The sequence below is a fragment of the Podarcis raffonei genome, chromosome 9 (assembly GCF_027172205.1).
Source record: "Podarcis raffonei isolate rPodRaf1 chromosome 9, rPodRaf1.pri, whole genome shotgun sequence".
Classification (NCBI taxonomy): Eukaryota; Metazoa; Chordata; class Lepidosauria; order Squamata; family Lacertidae; genus Podarcis; species Podarcis raffonei.
This window is the reverse complement of record NC_070610.1, coordinates 56,457,377-56,476,845: the sequence shown is the minus strand read 5'-3', so window position 1 is coordinate 56,476,845 and position 19,469 is coordinate 56,457,377. Positions and strand designations below refer to the sequence as shown.

At 41.8% G+C, this 19,469-nt stretch overlaps 1 protein-coding gene across 2 annotated transcripts in view; it reads left to right on the top strand.

Moving 5' to 3' along the window:
* The first annotated feature begins 5,164 nt into the window (after positions 1-5,164).
* The window catches only part of SEC24B (SEC24 homolog B, COPII coat complex component), a 36,308-nt gene continuing 22,003 nt past the window's right edge, over positions 5,165-19,469 (top strand). Inside the window, exons 1-4 of one of the 2 annotated variants that reach the window (XM_053403832.1) lie at positions 5,165-5,455; positions 13,196-13,906; positions 15,789-15,950; positions 18,516-18,620. In XM_053403832.1, coding sequence (XP_053259807.1) covers positions 5,329-5,455; positions 13,196-13,906; positions 15,789-15,950; positions 18,516-18,620 — 1,105 coding nt within the window. In that variant the 5' untranslated portion in view covers positions 5,165-5,328. The remainder of the gene's footprint in view (positions 5,456-13,195; positions 13,907-15,788; positions 15,951-18,515; positions 18,621-19,469) is intronic. The other variant, XM_053403833.1, reaches the window with a different exon arrangement.

Genomic DNA, 19,469 nt, shown 5'->3' with positions numbered 1-19,469 from the left:
ATAAAGTTGCTTGTCTTATTATGCATGCAGCTTTGCAAGCAAATGTGGAATGGTTTTCTGTCGTTGCGGTTTATTGCCAGGAGCAAGAAAAGGATAAATTGATAGCAAACCTTATCCTTTCAGAGACCACATTTAATCTTGCAGTTCATTGAGAATAAAATCACGTGCTCCTTTGCAGGAGAATGCCACCTATCTTTACACTCCCAGGAACAGTAAGGATCCACAGGTGTTCCTTTCGAGACTTACTGACTTAGATTAGTGCCCTTGTGAATCTGCATGTTAGTGGCAACACAACCAGCCAAGGGACTTTCCAAGTTTGACACTTGTGGATCAAGTATCCATTAAGCCCTTTGATGAAACTGTTCTGACTGCTGTCCAGTCATTTATGGACCTAGCTGAAATGTTTCATCAGAGCTCCTCACATACCAAGCTTCCTTCATTTCCTCCTCCTAATCCCTCCTTAAATACATTTCCTTTCAAAGCCTTCCAATGTCAATCTCCTGGCCAAGAGCATCTGTGCTGATTTCATGACGACCTAGCAGTCAGCTAGAGCTTGCTTAGAAGACAAGCAAGAGATCTGTGATCTGTATTTACCAGTACTTTTTAGCACCATAGAAAAGCCGGGGGGGGGGCAAACTACACAGCATTGGTCCGCTTGAAAGGTCAAAGACACATACAGTGGTACCTTGGTTCTTGAACATAATCTGTTCTGGAAGTCCGTTCAACTTCCGAAATGTTCGAAAACCAAGGCGCAGCTTCCAGTTGGCACAGGCGCAGCTGCATTGGACATTCGGCTTCTGAAAAACATTCGAAAACCATATCACTTGCTTCCGGGTTTTCAATGTTCGGAAGCCGAAATGTTCAAGTACCAAGGCGTTCGAGAACCAAGGTTCCACTGTACACTGATGCAGCATCTGCAGACTTGAGAGCGCAGAGTCTCCTCCTGTTCACTTCAGTGGAAAGTGCAGTTCTGCCAGCTTCCGCAAAACAAAATGGCAGTAGGCAAACATTTCCCATCAGCCCACCTACTTCCTTTCGAAACATCAGCCTCCCTGACATAGCTACGCTAGAACTGGAGAGCAGAAGGGGAGGCACTCGCTGGCTTCTGTATTGGCCAGAGGACCTAAGGTGACCAGGAGGTTGCATTCCATGTTTCTGAGAAATGGCATCAAGAGTGAGTCTAACCTGGGCCCACTCATGGACCAGAGAAGGAGCAGCAGCAGAGTAGTTGAATCTCCCCTCCTTGTCCGAAAGAATACTGAGCTATGACTAACCTGTTGTCCCTGGACAGTGGATGCAAGAGGAATAACAGAATTGCAATATACTTCAAGACATTCCTTTAATTCAAATACTTTCCCTGTATTTCTGTGCGTTCTGAATACATTAAAATTAAACCACAGCTCCAACATATTGATATAGGAATGTATTAGATAAAATGTAAAGAAATATACAATAATAAGAGTACATTCATTTGTAAAAAAGGAATATACAATGGGATAGACAGGAAGTCTAGTGTGTTGGTATCTATATGATTTGGGGGGATTTGTTTTTGTTTTTTCTCTTTGTTCTTTCTTTCTTTTTTGTTTCATTTTCTTTCTAGGTATATAAAATTTGTATATAATTTTTGTATACATCTTGGAAATTATATTATAGTAAGTCCTGTAATGTAATATGCCAACATTTACCGATGTAATATACGAATGTTAACAAATAAATAAAATGCAAATTCAAAAAATAAATAAATTAAACCACAGCTCCACACATGATTTTCTATACAGTGGTCCTGGCAATACTCTATTCCTGTTTCAAGATAAGAGGTGAGGAAATAATATTTTTATTTTGCAGCAGTGTATTTTTAAAACCTCCATCACTGGCTAAAACCATGCCTCTTCACCCTGGCTGCTGATTATTGTTCATTCCCTGAATTGTATTATATTTTAATTAAAGTTTTAAAGTTTTATTATGAATGTTGTTGCTTCAGTGTATAGGTCTGTACATTTCTTTCTCCTGCTTTGTTTAGTATAGTTTAAAATGTATTGTGGGCTTCTCAGCACATATGCTATTGGTGTGCAACAGCTACCCCTAGTGGACAAATTCACACTTCCTTGGAAATATCCATTGAAAACTGCTTTTCAACCTGGGAAGGGGAAAAAAATTTTAGAAACTAAAAAAGTATGAAGAATATTTATTTATTTATTTGATAGTTTACATACCGCTAGAGTGTATGTAAAGACACACACACCCTTAAAGCAGTTTGCTAGACCATCCATGTATCCCTAGAGAAGCTACAGTGTGTCCCCTGAAGATTTGCAAATTATGTCCAATACTTTTATTATTATTTAAACTGGCTTTTAGCAGCTGCTAATGGTTTTTGTTGCCTTTGTTTTTTGAGTGGGGAAACATTTATTAAAAATTGTTCTCACTTTTTAAACACCAGGTCACTGGATCAATGTCCAGAACCTCTGAAGAAGATACTGAGACAGCGTTGGTTTAATATGCTGTGTCAACAATGGTGAACAGTTAATCAACCAAGCTTTCTTTAATTGGGTGGCTGCTCTAGAAGTAAAATGTATCCCAAGCCCTTAAATTGCATAAGACAAAACTGAAAAATGTGCACATTCCTGTGGGCCGCTGGTACGGCCACTCAGCCAAGTTTTCCTTTGTGATTGTGTTGATCTCTCCCACATTGAGGTCTGCTGGCCACAGGGGCATAGTAAGGGGGGTGCGGTAGGTGCAGTCTGCCCCAGGTGTTCCCACTGAGGGGGGTGGCAAAATGCCAGGCAGCACTCACCATGGAGCCTGCAGTGCGCCCAAGCCACACGTCTCTCCTGGGAGTGACGCAGTGGCTTGAGCACCCACAGGCTCCACGCTATCCAAATGGTCCGCCTGTTGCCTCCCCCTCAGCTGTAGGGCGGCTGAGTGGGAGGAGACAGGCAGACTCCTTGGAGGCCCCGCGGTGCCCCCATGAGCGGCTGGCCCCACCCCCGGGCGCCCGGTCCACTTGCTCCACCGCTGGCTGGCCATGACCTTATTTGCACTGAAAGCCTTAAATCTGGCTGGGAAACGTTTTCAGTCTGAATTCTGCATTCCTATCTCAGGCCACACATCCATGACAGGTGGCAAAAGTAGGTGCGGAGGCAAAAGTGGACAGAGCAACAAAAGTCAATTTTACCTTTGTCCAATAAGCTAGTTTATACATGCACACACTTTCCTCTAGCCTTCATCCTCTCAAGGAGGCATTGCCATTCCAAAGACACATGCCAGCTAGGCACTCAGGATGTGAAGCAGCAGTGCGGCTTGGGGAGAGTTCTGAGGGCAGGTAGACAAGCCTGAAGGGCCTGCAGTGGTGGTGTAGTAAGCCAGTGTGGTGTAGTGGTTAAGAGCAGTGGACTCGTAATCTGGTGAACCGGGTTTGCGTCTCTGCTCCTCCACATGCAGCTGCTGGGTGACCTTGGGCCAGTTACACTTCTCTGAAGTCTCTCAGCCCCACTCACCTCATAGAGTGTTTGTTGTGGGGGAGGAAGGGAAAGGAGAATGTTAGCCGCTTTGAGACCCCTTTGGGTAGTGATAAAGTGGGATATCAAATCCAAACTCTTCTTCTTCTTCTGCAGTCCCCCTTCCCTGCCTTATATATTTCCAATGTTCCACAGGTCGAGGCCAAGATTTATACAAAGTCTGAAAGTTGTTACTGGTCTCATTTGTTGCTATGCTCCATTCGTGGTTTTGCATTTGTGCATATAAGCCAGCAGCTGGCAACAAAAACTTTCACTCTACCTCATGTCAAGAATTAAGTTTGTTTGGAGAAGTTGCCTGAAATTTATGGAAAAACAATACTAACCCTGATTTTTTAAAAAGAGAACTAAGATAGAAAAGGTAGAATACAGCTGCACCCATTTCATTTCTCATTGTACAGCAAAAAGGGAACAACACCATTGAAGCATTATGTGGATCAAATAATTGCCTGAGTATTATTCTCTCTGGATTTTTTTTTAAAGGAAAGGAAATATTGTGCAGCTGGGGAAAAAGTTTACTGGTATTGATTAGAAACATTTTAGTCAAGTGCTTACATAAAATCATCACGGATTTAGCATTGCTTGAAACAGGATACAGACAATGTATGGCTTGATAAGTGTGTTCATATGTTGCTGGCTGAACAATGCCTTTAATTGTATAGAGGCTGAATAGCCAGATCCTGCTAATGTGGCCACATTCATTATCAATGAAGGAAAAAATGGATCTAGGTTCATATGGAATTTACTTGGGAGTCTGGTGTTCCTTCTGCCAGCACATCTGGATTTCCTGGATGGTTTTAATCACAGGGTGAATGCTACATATGGAAGATAATTTATGAGGCTTTCAAAATAAATGCCAAAAAAAAAAAGCAGCAAACCACAGAAATACATTCAGCTACCGCTTTCTTATAAAAGAGGAAGAATGGGAGGGGGAAGTTCAGCAGCCAGCTTCCAGAGTCGTGCGGTTTTGTCCCTGATTTGAGGATTTTGTTTGGGGGACTGGAAAGGTCATGGATCGTCCGGATCTGTGCCTTGATTTTCTGTCCCTGACACGCCTCCAGTGTACCCCCTCCTTGGCCCTACTGATATCAGAGCTCCGTCTGCAGGGCAAGGAACGAGGCACCCGACGTCTTAGTTCTCTCTTCCAGGTCAGGCTCCTTTCTGCGGCTGGATTGCACCACTCCACACAGCAGGTGGGGAAGTGCGGTTTTGAATGCGCCTCCTGTCTCTATATCTAAAAGCCGTCTGCGAGCCCGGAAAGTCAACTCAGCAGTTGTGGAGGAGCTTTAGTGAAGATTTTTCGACTGCTAGCTTTCCATTTGCACACATCCACAAGAGGAACAGCAGTGCAATATATTCCAAAATACGGTCCGCCCACCCACCTGCCCCCTGAAGCGGCGCGCTCCATTCCCCCAGCAAAGCACCGCCCCTAATCCCGCTTCATTCCGTTACCTGCACGCATACAGGTGCAGACCTCCCTCCCCCTTTCTAACAGCGGGCCTTTCCAGCACGCATGCGCGGAGTGCCGGGCGCTGACGGCGAAGAGAACCGCCAAGAAGTTCCAGCGCGAATCTTCCCCGTTGACGGAGGAAGCGTTCGCGCTGGCCGCCGCCTCTAGGGGTCGCTGTGGGCTGGGGCGGCTGCTGCTGCTGCGAAGGAGCGGCGCCGGCGGAGACGTCGCGCGTCGGTTTCCGAGGAACGACGTCGCGAGTCCTCGGCGCGTTCCTCTCAGAGTCGGTTCCGTTGGAGGCCTTGCTTCTCCTCCGGGCCACGCCGCCGCCTTCCGGAGTAGCCGAGGAAGGGGAGGAGCCGCGCCATGTCGGTGCCCCCGACAGGGTTCCCCCCGCCGCCCCTCGGCTCAGCCGGCGCCTCCTTCCCGGGAGGGCCCAGCCTGGGGCCCGCCAGCCTCAGAGCCTCGGGCGGTGTGGGGCTGTGTCAGAACGGTAAGGGAGCAGCGGGGCAGGCCGGGCCCAGGGCGGCGAGAGGGGCTGAGGCTGAAGGGAGCGCGGGGCCTGGTGGGGGGGGGCATGAGGGGTGGGGTCGGCCCACAGTGCAGGGGGGGCGAAGGTGGGAAGTGGGGGGGCAGCTGGGAGGGGCAAAGGCAGCTCCTGATGGGAAGGGGAGGCGTGCCAGGCTGGCGGGAAGGGGTGGTGCAAGGAGCCCCCTGGGGAGGTCCTCGGTTGGAGCAAACCGTCCCTATGCTCCCCAAAGTTAGGTTTTTCATCCTGTATTCAGCAGTGGCAGGGCGGTTGCTTTTGAAAAGGGAGCTGGGAAAGAGCACGAACCCAGGGCAGAAAACGGTACTGGAAGGCTTTACTGGCTCAAGGCATGCATTCATACGTACACGTTTATTTCATGGGATCGACATGCTGCTTGACTGTAACAAAACCTCAGAAGGGCCTTTGGGGCTGTAGAAGGGAAGACTGCCAAAATTTGCAATATGTACAATACGGAGGTTCCATTTAATTGTTGTTGCTAATAGCCATTGGTGGTGCTACCCTTTGACTTTTTCCAATCTCCCTTTAAAGTCATCTAAACTGGTGATCACTGACACATCTTTTGAAGTTAATTATGCTTGGGATAAAGATGTACAGTGGTACCTCAGGTTACAGACGCTTCAGGTTACAGACTCCGCTAACCCAGAAATAGTACCTTGAGTTAAGAACTTTGCTTCAGGAACTTTGTTTTTTAAAAAGTGCTCCAATCCCTCGATTTTTGTGAGACTTTCTTGCACCTTTTCCAGGTTTTTGGTGGCCTTCTTGACGCAGTACTGTCCATGTTCCATATTGCATCTACGCCATAAATTTATGGAAAGACATGAAGATAATGGCTCTTATTTTTAATTTGTTTGCAAAACAAATCTCTGACATCAACTTTTTTATGCTGTTCTGTTCTAAATGGACACATTCATTTTCTTTATTGTGTAGATCAGTATTAGAGATTTTGCCCCAAAGTGTGATTGGCTTTACATTTGTTTGCATTAGATTCCCTCCCCCCCCCCAATTTTGTACATTCACCTAATCTGGAGATTTTGTTTTTTAACAATCTGCTTGTTTTTAGCTTGAAGGTAACTTTTTCTTACTCTGGGATCCTGAATAGAGTGCTATAGTTGTCATACTGTTGTTTTTCAACAGCTTTTTAAAAGCTATTTCCCAATAAAGTGTGTTTTGAGCTAATGTAAACAAATGTTCTTCTCGTCAAACATTCTTACGTCATACAACACAGTCACTGTCTCAGAGTCAACCAGAGTTAAACACATCCATGGAGGATACATAGTATACCTCTGAACATTAGGTGGTGAAGGAAACAGTGAGGGATGGCTGTTGCTTTCTACAGTTTGCATGCTTTGTAGAAGCAGCTGGATGGCTTTTGTTGGAAACAGGTTGCTGAACTAGTTGAGTCTTTGCTCTGATTCAGCAGAGCAGTTACGTTACACAGAACATACCACAGATAGTCTGCTTTGCTCCTTTTGGTTGGGAGGCTTTTGTTTTGTGAAAGATTCTCAGGTTAGATTGTATCTCTTTTGAACAAGTATGCATTATCAAAATTGCATATGTCTTGGTATGTGTAGAATAAAGTTATTTGCTACAACAATGACAACAAAAACCATTTAGAGGGCTTAGTAAGAATACAGATTTATATAGCAATCGAGCCCCCAGCCCCATTTTGGGCTGGGGAGATGGTGTGAATCTAGTGTCACTCCGCATGAGGGGAATTTCCTATTCTGCCCACTGAACACCCAGCCAGGGTGAGCAGCATGGCTGTGGATGATGTGGTTGACCCACTGCTCTATTAAGCCTCACTGCTGCCTGGCCAAGGTTTGGATTTCAGTGTAAATTTGTCAATGTTGCCAAAGATTTGTGGAGTTTTCTCAAAGCTTTAAAGAAAGTATTTATGGCAAAAATACAAGTTTCTAAATACAGTTAAAATAACTTATGTGCTGCTGACAGTAATGTAAGTTTGTTTGAATAAACAAACTTATCTAAAGCAGTTTACTCACCAGATATGGTGGTTGAATAAATCTTCATGAACAAAAGAAAGTCTTTAACGTTTAAAAGAGTAAGCCAAACCATGCATTTCATATGGTTTATTTCAGTTCAAGGATTTTTGTCAGGATCCTGAGGATTCCAGAATTTTATAGCCCTCATTGTTGCAAGCAGGTAATGGCAAAGACTTCTCATGTGGTTTTCATTTTTTAATTATTTTGGCTACCCTTGGAAGACAAGACATTGTTAAATGTATGATAGTTTTTAGATACATGATCTCAAAAGTATGGTTTTAGAAAAGCTTGTTGGCTTCTTGGTGGACATGATTCTTGCTTGGTGGCAAATCATAGGGCATCACGTTACTGTTGTTAGCAGTTCTAATCTGTGGTACCTTTGCCAGAGGTGTGGGAATGCTGTGCCTCTTAAAAATAAACTTTTGAGAGTAGTATTATGCAATAGCTAGAGCTGAGGTTTTTAGAAGTCATAAACCTAGGCTGAATTCACTGTTCCTCCATTAAAGCAGACATAAGGTGACTTGCCCAACATACATCTCAGAGGTCTCAGCGTAATCAACTGACTGACCAGTATACATGTTCTTTGGGTGACCAATAAACACATACCTGTCACTAAACTTATCTATTATTATTGTTGAAGAGTAGTGAGCAAGTTGTGAGTTATTTATAGTTTCATGCTGTAGCAGATGGTTGAAGTTCCTATAGCTTATGTGTATACCTGCCCAGCACAATTGTTCTATGGTAGAGTCTTCCATACCACTCTGGGGGTGGGGGGTGGGGTAGGGACAGTACAAGTTATATACCTGCCCTCTTCCATTACAACTTTTCAGCTCTTCTTGGCCTGTAGATGAGCTAAGCATGCATGTGCACTAGCTATAACTGGTTGTAATGAAGGGAATCAGGTTTGCTTGGTGCAGAATCATATTGCAGCTGTTGCAAATAGGGCTGAGCCAAATGCGGAATGAATGTGTATCTTGGAGGGGGGTGTTAGTAATGGGAGAGGAAGTGACTTGTTTGCTTTAGCGATAAGGCAATGCTCCCTGTTTTGCTGCATTGTGACAATAAACTTACTACAGTGCAGCAAAATGGTAAGCGTTGGCCCAGGTGTGCAGTTTGGTTGTGCTTCAGAATTCATATTCTATCAGACAACTTATTGAGAGCAATATTGCACAAGCAGATTGTGGGCCCTTTTGGATGTAAAGCTAAACACTAGTGTAGCATTACATGAGGTTTCTTCAAACCTCAACCTCACGTGCACCCACCATTTGCCAGGGGAGGGGATTGGAAACATCTGCTTCCACTTTTTAACTAGGGTTTCCTCTTATGTCCAGATTTTGGGATCTCAAGTTAAAAGACAGGATCAAATTGTATCTTATGATCCTGGGGTGTGGACTAACCACAGTTAAAAATAACCAGAGTCCCTCAAGTTCAGACATAATTGGGAACTCTCATTCATTAAAAGTGGAAGGAGATGCTTCCAGTTTCGTTCTCCTTGGTCTACAACAGAGGATCTGATTCAAGTTGACTGCCCTAGGTTGCTAACTGACATTAAGCCAGAGTTGTCTGATTTGGACATAATATGGAGTTCTAGCTTTAATACAAGCCAGAATTTCGGTGCCAAAGCTGGTGCATTAGGCTAGAATGGGGTGGGAGGTGTGAGAAAGCCATATACAGTGGTATCTTGGAACTCAAATGTAATCTGTTCTGAAAGACCGTTCGACTTCTGAGGCGCGGCTTCTGATTGGCCGACAGCTAGGTTTTTGCACAGTGGAAGCCACGTCGGATGTTCGTGTTCTGAGGAACATTCGAAAACCAGAGCACTTACTTCTGAGTTTTTGGCGTTCGGGAGCCGAAACGTTTGACAACAGAGCTATTTGAGTTCTGAGGTACCACTGTATTTCCATGGTGCCCATCTATAGCTTAATAGACTATGATTTATAAAGCTGTGGGCAAATATCCAAGTGTGACCATTGCAGATGAACAGGTGCAAAAGATTGAAGAGGGTGGTAGTCTGTGTTGGGCTTATAATATTCGTCAAAAGTAAACTATGATGAAAAATGAAAAATTTGGTGGAATTCAAATACTTTATTACTGATCAGAATACTTAAGCTTGTTTCTCTGGACTCCAAGATAAAGTCCTGCTCTTAAAACAGTATGCCTGCTTAGTCCAACAGCTCTCTTAGGGGGTTTTCTCACTATAGGAAAAGAGAATGGACTCTTTCAAAGTTATAAATGATATTTACATGCTGATGTAGCTAAATAACTGAAAAGTTATATTGGCAGCAATCTAAAAATGTATACACAATTCATCTCCTTGTGCCTGCCGCTCCCAGCTCTGATGAGTAGCCCTTCCCTTTTCTCTGCCTGGAGTGAAGGAGTCAATAAGGATGAAGCTGAGGCTGTTTTTTAAATTTACTATTAGTACAAAGTCTAAAGATGTGGAGATGCAGCAAGCTGGAGATGCTTCAAGGGGAGTTTTGGAGGGTGTCTAATTGGATTCCATACTAGTTTGGGGGCATGCTGGGCTGAGCTTCATTTGAGTGGCAGGTCAGGGCTGTATATTTCTCTCCTTTAGACAGGCTTCTATGTCAGATGAGCAGTTTACAATTTTCAGAATGCTTGCTTTATCCTAAAGAGTAACCACTCCTTGTACAATTGCTTAGGTGGTTAGAAATGCAAATAAAATGTTATATATGCAGTACAGTAAGCAGAAGAGCCCTTGTTAAGTGAATGTTCAGTATCTGTTAAACTCTGAACCTATCTATGCATGGTTACTCAGAAGTTCAGTGGGACTTATTCCTATGTAAGTGTGTATAGGATTGTGCTCCCAGTAGGCTGCTGCTGGTGAGCCCACGTCTGAAATCAGCAATAGTTTAAAGTTTGGAAATGTTATAATTGGTAGATTGTATCCTCTCCTTTTAATAGGAGTTTTAAAAATAAAACTTGGACAATTCCGAAAGCCCCAAATGAATCTGATTTCATCATGACTTCTGAGTAGAAAACAAACTACTCTAGTGTTTCCAAACCTCATGGGCAGCGATTCAATGATCATACCTTGGGAAATAGAATCTAGTCTAGCCTATAAAAGCTCAAATCACAAAAAAGTTGATGGTCTTTACAGTGCTACAGGACTTGTGCTTCTTGAGTAACAGTTGTGGACAGGTAATTAGACAAAATTTATATGTTCCACCAATCTTACCTCTCTCGCCCTGACCTAGCCACTGTGATCCACGCGACGGTCACCTCCAGACTGGATTATTGTAACTCGCTCTACGTGGGGCTGCCCTTAAGACTGACCCAGAAACTCCAACGGGTGCAGAATGCTGCGGCGAGACTCCTTACGGGGTCTTCGCTGCGAGATCACATCCATCCGGTGCTATATCAACTGCACTGGCTCCCGGTGGAGTACAGGATCAGGTTTAAGGTGCTGGTTTTAACCTTTAAAGCCCTATACGGCCTAGGACCCTCGTACCTACGGGACCGCCTCTCCTGGTATGCCCCACAGAGAAACTTACGGTCTTCAAATAAAAACATCTTGAAGGTCCCAGGCCACAGAGAAGTTAGGCTGGCCTCAACTAGAGCCAGGGCTTTTTCGACTGTGGCTCCGACCTGGTGGAACACTCTGTCACAAGAGACTAGGGCCCTGCGGGACTTGACATCTTTCCGCAGGGCCTGCAAGACAGAGCTGTTCCGCCAGGCCTTTGGCCAGGGCACAGCCTGACTCCCTCCCTCGGCAATCTTCGCGGAGCTCTGGCCCAATGGTGGCCAGTGGCTTGAATTTAATTAATTTTATAATGAATGATTTTAGAGTGTTGTTTGTGTTGTACTTTTGTATTGTTTTATTGTTGTTAGCCGCCCTGAGCCCGGCTTCGGCTGGGGAGGGCGGGATATAAATAAAATTTATTATTATTATTATTATCTTGGGTTTTGTTCTAGAAACAGAGTTGGAAGGTGATCAGTCCAAAGGCCATTTTTGTTATTTCTGATGTTGGACTAAGTCCCTGGTGGGGAAGCTCCAGCCCATGAGCCTAATAAGGCCTGAAAGGCGGTTTCCCCTAAAATATGGTTGTGTGCCCAACACTGGATAGCATATGTTACGTCAGGTGTGGGGCAGGTAACGATGTGACCTGTATTGGTTGCACAAGAGAGTTCCCATTGGGAACTCGGTAAAGGTAAAGGAACCCCATTGCAGCCATTTATTGGGGCTGCTTTCGGTGCTGAGCAGCTGATGGGCACTTTGATGGGGCCCCTTTTGAAGTCTGGTCTCCCTCTCAGTGCCCAGCACCCAATGGATGGTGAGAGGAGCTCCTTTTAGGGTGGTTTCTGAGCTGCTTGATGTTGATACTGACATCTCACCTTAGGAGCTTGCTCTCAGTGCTAATCAGGTGATGTGTGCTAAGGTGGAGCTCAGACTGCAATTTCACAACCTCTGTGATAAGCAGCAGATCAGTAGTATCATAATCATTTTAGCCAGTGTTTTTAGCCACCATTGGTGTAAGGTGACCTTTAAAGTACTTTATCTTAACCTGTACTAATGATCCTTCTTTCTCTAGTTATTCAGTATGTAATTGCTGGGACTGACACTGAAATAAGTTAGGTGAAATCCCAATTTCTAGGATTTTGAGTCGGATAAAGATGAATTATGGCTGCAATCCAGTATACACTTAACTGGGATGTGAGCCCTGTTAAATACAATGGGACTCAGTAAGATTGAGAAATTCCATGTGTGAACTAAGCTTACGTTACTAGTACTGCTAGGAGTATGATTGGAGAGAGGGCCATAGCTCAGTGATTGTGTACATGCTTTGCATGCACAAGGTCCCAGTTTCAGTGTCTGGCCTATCCAGGTAGGGCTGGAAAAGAGCCATTTTGGAAACCCAGTAAGAGCTGCTGCCCATACTGAGCTGAAGGGACCAATGGTCTGACTCTGTTTAAGGTAGCTTCTCTCCTAAGCATCACTTATAATTAGTATTGAGACCATCAGGAGCATGGTTTCTGAAAGGAGGTTAACAATATTAGAGCCTCATATAAATATTTACAAAGAGGTCACTGTCTGTCACTGAGTAAGTCCTACTAAAGTTGACATACTTGTTTCTGAGTAAATTATGCATAAGCTCAGATAACATCATGTAAATTAGCAGCGGGTTTAGCTGATCTTCATTAGCTCTAATGGACATGGATACAAGTCATAGCTGGTTACTGTTATTTTACAAAGCATACACATAATCATGGTTGGAAATTACATATTTCTCACATGTGACACATGAAGTTTCAGTCTAAACTGCTTTAAGGTTTACTACTTGTGTAATTGCCCAGGTTGTTGCAAAAGTATGTGTTTGTAACATGCTGCCTGCATTGTTACTGCTTGGACGTATTCCAGATGAGTGAATGTATTACAAAATGTTACATTTTTAAATGTCATTTTCCCCAGGTTTTTAGGAAAACTGAATATTGTTATGCTTTTATGTAAACCACTCGATTTTTTAAATATGTATACTGTAGTTAAAAAAAATAATAAAAAGCCACTAATGATTTTTAAGAGGTGTATATCATGCCTTTTAAAATTTATTTTTTAACACTGTATGTACCGCATAACTACCATAGTTTCTTAAGTGGTTTGACATCCTTTAAAGAGATGATCCCTACAACTTTAATATACTGATTTTTCTCCCTTTTCCCCCAGGTCCAATGCAAAATCAGATGCCGTTCTCCCCTGGATATGGATCACATCCTCAGAACTATAGTGCTCTATCAGGACACTACTCACAAGTGCCCAATAACATTATCCCTTCGCAGCTGGATAACCACTATGGTGCTGATTATTATTCTGCCCACTATTCAGCACAGGCACAAAATGTTAATGCATCTTCTATGACTCCCAAGATGTTGAGCATGCAGGGATCACAGTACTTGTACAATAGAGAACCTCATATTGTAGAATCATCTGGACCTGTCCCAGGAATGGTTTCGTCAGCGTCCCAGTTACATACCAGCATTTCACAGTCATATTCCTCGTTTGGTAGTCCCTATAGTAATTCAGCCTTGCACTCTGCCAGCTCTTCAGTTCCATCTCAGGGATTTGTTGCTCCTTCTGGTCCCTATGCCACACCTGTTGCCTCTAGTGCTGCTTATCCTAACGTTTCATATCCTATGTCCGTCGGCAGTCCATATGGGCAGGTGACTGCTTCTCACAACATACCAGCTTTTGGACATCCAGTAGAGGCAAATGCTTATTCTTCCAGTCAAAATAGAGCACCACCTGCAGGGCAGCAGAGGGTTCCTTTGAGTCAAAGTTCTGCAACATGGTCTGCCCCAGAGCTCCAGCTGGCTCAGAAAAATCATAGCGGAAGCTTTGCAGGATCCTTGCCACAAGCAAGCAACCCGACAGGCACAGGTATTGCACAAAGAACCAAACTGGATGTGACACTGTACATTTATCTATTCGTTTACCTGCACCATTCATGTTTTAAAAAAGGTTGGAAGGGGTCTGCTTTTTACAACAAAAGGGGTGTGTTAATGAAGAGAGCTGAATCCTACCCACCACCTTCCCTCACCAAGCTCCATTACCCCAAGCACTTTTTCCATCACTTTCCCCCTTTGCTTAAATAAAGATCCTTTTCCCCATAAGTCCAGGCTGAGCTACACAACCAGATGTGCTGTAGGAGCATGTTCTGGTTTGTGCAGCATGAGAATACTGTTTAGCACATACTTACAGTCATGTTTTTGAATTTGACTGCTTCCGTACAATTAATTTGTATTTTTTTGTAAAAAAAAAAAGTGATACTAATAAATCATATTGCCTGGAATAGACAAGGTATGTATTACAGTGACTTGATCGGTCCATATCTGAGCATGTAAGAAATTCAGACAGTGTTAATTTTAATATATAAGCAGCAATCATTTTTAGGAGCACACAAATTACACAAAATCACTAAAGCATGGTTCCTTTCAGACCCAGAAGAGGACAAAATGGGGTCAGAACAGGGCATGCTTATTTATATGTGCTTCGCCAATGTGCACAGGGACTAGAGACTAGTTCTTTGTTTTCTTAAGTGCTTGTCCTCAGTTCTGTGTTTTATTTCTCTTGCTCCCTCTCATATACATATGTGTGTGTAACTGTAGGGTGTGTTGAATTTTTCAACTTTCAGATTCCAAAAAAGTTGTAACATGCCTTGGGATTTGAAAAGATATTTTGGTTAAATTAATATAATTTAGGTTTGCTTGGTAATTAAAATGTGTGTAAAGTTGCATGGAAATCACTAAAAATGATTGCCTAATAGAATCATAGATTCTACTTGGCAAGTTATATTCCGTATCACTTGAAGTTATCTATTATCATTATTGTTATATATTATTATTATTAAGAATTACATGACAATTTCAAAGGTAAAATTAAATTTCCTTTGTTTTCCAAAAGCCAAGGAATTGTGCTTCTTCATCAGAAATAGACTTACCAAGTGAAATTTGCCCAAACACAAAAATAATACACCCAAAATGTTTTAAAGATTCCCCCCCCCACACACACACTGAGTAAATTTGCAAGAATTAAGTTTCACTCCCTAAAATGACATGCCCTGGTATAAGTAGTAGCAGCAGTGGTTGTGCATACTGATGCTCAATCATCACCAATCTTTCTGTTTGTTTAAATCTCAATCTAAACAGTGATTTCCTCTCTCATTAGAAGTGTTTCATTTAGCATAGTAATGCTAGGAAGATTGTGTTTTCACCTGTTAACTCCTGTTGAGAAGGCTCACTTTATTTGGCATGCATCACATACACTTAATATAGAATTGTCATGGCAGTTTGGCCAGCAGTTGACAGTATTTTTCTCAATCCGTATATATCCATGTGAATCTATATTCTTGCAAACTGAGAATAATCATGTACAGTGGTACTTCGGGTTATAAACACCTCAGGTTACAAACACTTCAGGTTACAGACTCCACTAACCCGGAAGTAGGAACTCGGGTTAAGAACTTTACCTCAGGATGAGAACAGAAATCGCGCGGCGGTGGTGGCAGCGGGAGGCCCCATTAGCTAAAGTGGTACCTCAGGTTAAGAACGGTTTCAGGTTAAGAACGAATTAAGTTTGTAACCAGAGGTGCCACTGTATCTGATAAAGTTCTGTGCCTCAGTAAATCTGTTAGCTACAAAACTTTCATTGCTGCAGCAGACTTACATGGTTTCAACTGTGAAAACCGTTAATCAATGTAACTGTTGCCAGTTACATTTCAAAATACAAAAGTGCATTTCCCACATTTTGGTTCATATTTCAGGGTCACCGCATCTTGTAAACCAGAATATTCAGCATATAAAACCTGCCCAGGGAGCGTCTTCAGCTGTTACTTCTTCAATAAGAACACCTGTTGTGGAAAAGACAACGAAGCCCACCACTTCCTCTTCCCTTACACAACCATCTGATCCTTTGCTTCAAGAAGGTATAAAACTAGAAGATGAATTAAAGTGCCTACATTTTGAAATTGCCCTACAATTTGAAATTAATGATTTCTAAAGAGTTAATTTTTCTCGGTTTTATGTGCTCATCTATCCCAGTGCAAGTAATAATTTAATATTAATGCTAGCTAGCACTTCTGTAAGATTTGGCTCTTGTTACTGTGTTTATTTATATATTAAGATACATTGTGTTTTATAATATATACACTCGCACTGTATGCAAGCTGCTTGAGAAAGCATCTTTACTTTTGCATTCTCATTTCAAGGTGAGCACAGATTCCATTTGTATATCTAGAAAGATATGTGCAAGACAACCTACTCAGTTGTCAAATTACAATTGCAAGAGGCAGAATCATACTTTTCAAGTAGGAGCCTTTTACAAGGATGATGGATGTATGGTAAATTTACAGAAATATAGTCGAAATATATTCAGAAATCAGTAGGCTTGGCTGAATGTGAGCCTTTTAATGGGAGCTCCAGGGACCACCACATAAAGCTTTAAGAGTTTGTAGCCAGTGCTTTGGTAAATAGTAATAGTCTGACCTTTCAAGTTTCTGAGGGAGAGGTATTGATAAGACAGCTACAAAGAATGCTGCTATACAAGTCCTACTATGTCTTAAGAAGGTGCTGTTTTGATTTTGGAGATTGTAATGGTGTGGAGGGGTGGAGAGCATGGTAATAAATGGCTTCAAATCAGTTAGGGATTTATAAGTCTGTATCATTACCTTATATTGATATGAAAGATGGAAGGGGACCAGTGTACATCACTGGTGTAATGTGTTACTGGCAACCTGTTCTTAGTATTGGACAGACCATGGGATTCTGCAGCAGCTAAGACATCCAAACAGATTTAGAGGGTAGTATTTTTAAGTCACCTCTTTGCCTTAAAGCACCTCAGGTGACATACTTAATTCTGTAACTTGGTGTCAAGGTTTCAAAGGTATGAATAGTAATTCAGCCTAAATCTGAGAAAAGGGGGGTCACAGGGTTTCTTTTTTGTATTCTCCCTCCCCTAGTTTCATTTGAGGTCAGAATGAGTTCATTGTGAGTGACTTCGGTATGTAGATATAACAGATGTGCTGTCATAGCTTAGATTGATGTACCAATAGTAGAAAAAATATTACCAACTTCTTAATTCCTCCTTATTACCACATTTATATTATAGTTGTCCACTCTGTGTTTTAACTGTGTTTAAATTCCTTTCCCATCCCCACATCTAATCAGCTTGATTATTTGCAAGTTCACTCAGGAGCAAGTCTCATTGAAGTAAGCACGGCTGAACTGTGCACGTGTTTGTGAACTTAACCCTGGCGCGCTATAAAGCCTTTGTGTTATGACTCTTACATGTACTACTCATGTAGAGACTAATACGCTGCAAATGTATTAAGGTATTAGCTGAAGTTTATTTTATTTGTAAATCCCCTACATGAAACATCCACAATAAAAACAAATTTGGATCCAGTACAGATACAGATTGAGATAAGAATCTCCACTTAAAAGGCTTTTTGAAAAAGGAAGGTGTTTGGTAGGCATTGTAAAGGCAACAGAGATGACACCTTTCTGATACTTAACAGGAGGGAGTTCCAAAGGGTAGGTGTCACCACACTAAAGGCTCAATGCCTACATCATATGGAACAGATCTCTTGAGGAGGTGCTATCTGCAGGCCCCCTGCAGCGTGCAGTCTGGTTGGGTATATGAAGGCTGAGACTTATCGTTTAGGTATCCAAGTCTCACAGTCTCAAGCTCTATATTTGCATAGGTTCTGCTAAATGAAATCTGACTGGCAACAAAAAAAGTATTCTGTTGATCTTAGAAGCACTTTAATAATACCTTTGTTTTATGGATATGCTTTTTGCCAGCGGTGTATATACTCATTGTATTCGATCAAAAGGTTCCATTCTATAAATGGAAAGAGGTTCTGTGACCAGAAGTGGCATTTCCATTCACTTATTGTCAGTTTGTGAATATAAGTAACTTTTCATAGAGAGAGAGAGTCAAAAATTCATTTAAAGTGTGGCCCTTTATGTGGAGCATCAGTGACATCATTTGGAAGTTTAAGTTGTGTGGATTAAGGAAAAATAACACTCATTAAGTATTAGTACTTTTGAAATTGATATTAGCACTATATGCTAATGATAACTAGTGAAATCTGTTTTTTCCTCAATGGGCAATTAATATCACGGTGTCAAAATGTGAAATCCACCCAACTTTTTTAAAAAACGGGTCTCAAAACTACTTCAACTACTTAAAAAAATTCTCTGACTTAATTAAGAGAGCTGTTTCACTATCTCTGGAGGATGAACTGTGTGTTCTAATTCTACTAAATTTCTTTGTCTACTGCTAATTATTAACCAAACTACTGCAATAAAAACGTCTGTTTTTCCGTAAAGACAAAACTTTCCTGGTATGGATTGGGTAACTCACTTTTCATGTTTGGGTGTCTTTTGTAATGCCTGGTTTTGCTGTCACTTAATGCTCTGATTTGTGCTTTCAGTTTCTCACCTTTTCTGTGTGTCTGATTCTTGTATTTGTGCTTTCCACTTCACAGGCATGCAGTATGGTGGATATGTTAATAATCAAGCTAGCTCTCCAGCAACTCCCTTGTCATCAAGTTCAGATGATGAGGAAGAGGAGGAGGAGGATGAGGAAGCAGGTCTGCTTTAAGCTTTGCACCAGTATTTCTCACTTTCATACCCAATTTTGATAACATTTATTCCATTCCCTGAACAAAAGTACATAACACTAAGTATCCTGATTCTTAAACAGTCTAAATAATTGAAGGAAAAATGCATTGCATTTAGTAGCTAATAATATAGGGTGGTATGCAATTAAGATTTACTCAGAGTAGATCCACTGGAATTAATTAACCTAAATTGGTCATATTAACTAATTTCAATGGGTCCGCTCTGAGTAAAACTTAATTTGATGACTAGGAGTACAGTAATATGTTCAACTAAACTGGCTCAAGCAGTTTAGAGCATTACAACTCTTTTTTTATTCCATGGATTATGGAATACCACTCATTAAGGAGTAATTGGACACTCATCAATAAAAGTGTTGTTATTTAAAATTGCAGTTGTGGACATGTATAACATACTGCGTCCAGATTGTCCAATGATATTCATTTGTCCTACTATAAACATAAAACTACCCCCTTTATTGTTAAAAAAAACTACAGTATTTTGTCATTCTTCATGTGTGAGAAAGTTACAAATAACCAAAAGACAGAACACAGAAATACTTTTTGAGGCCGTTTGTTGTTTGTTTTCTTGTGCAGACAAACATTTCCTTAACATACCTCCATTATGGTAACATATTTGCCAAAATATTTTGTTTGACTCTCTTCCTGTTGCAATGAATATGTAATGCAGAAATTTATTTCAGATTTAATAAGTTTTGGTTAATTCCTTTTTTTAAAAAAAAAGGACCTGGAGATGCTTGAAACCAAAAATGTTATTAAACTTCAAACTACCAAAGTTATATTGTGGTATATAGAATGGCA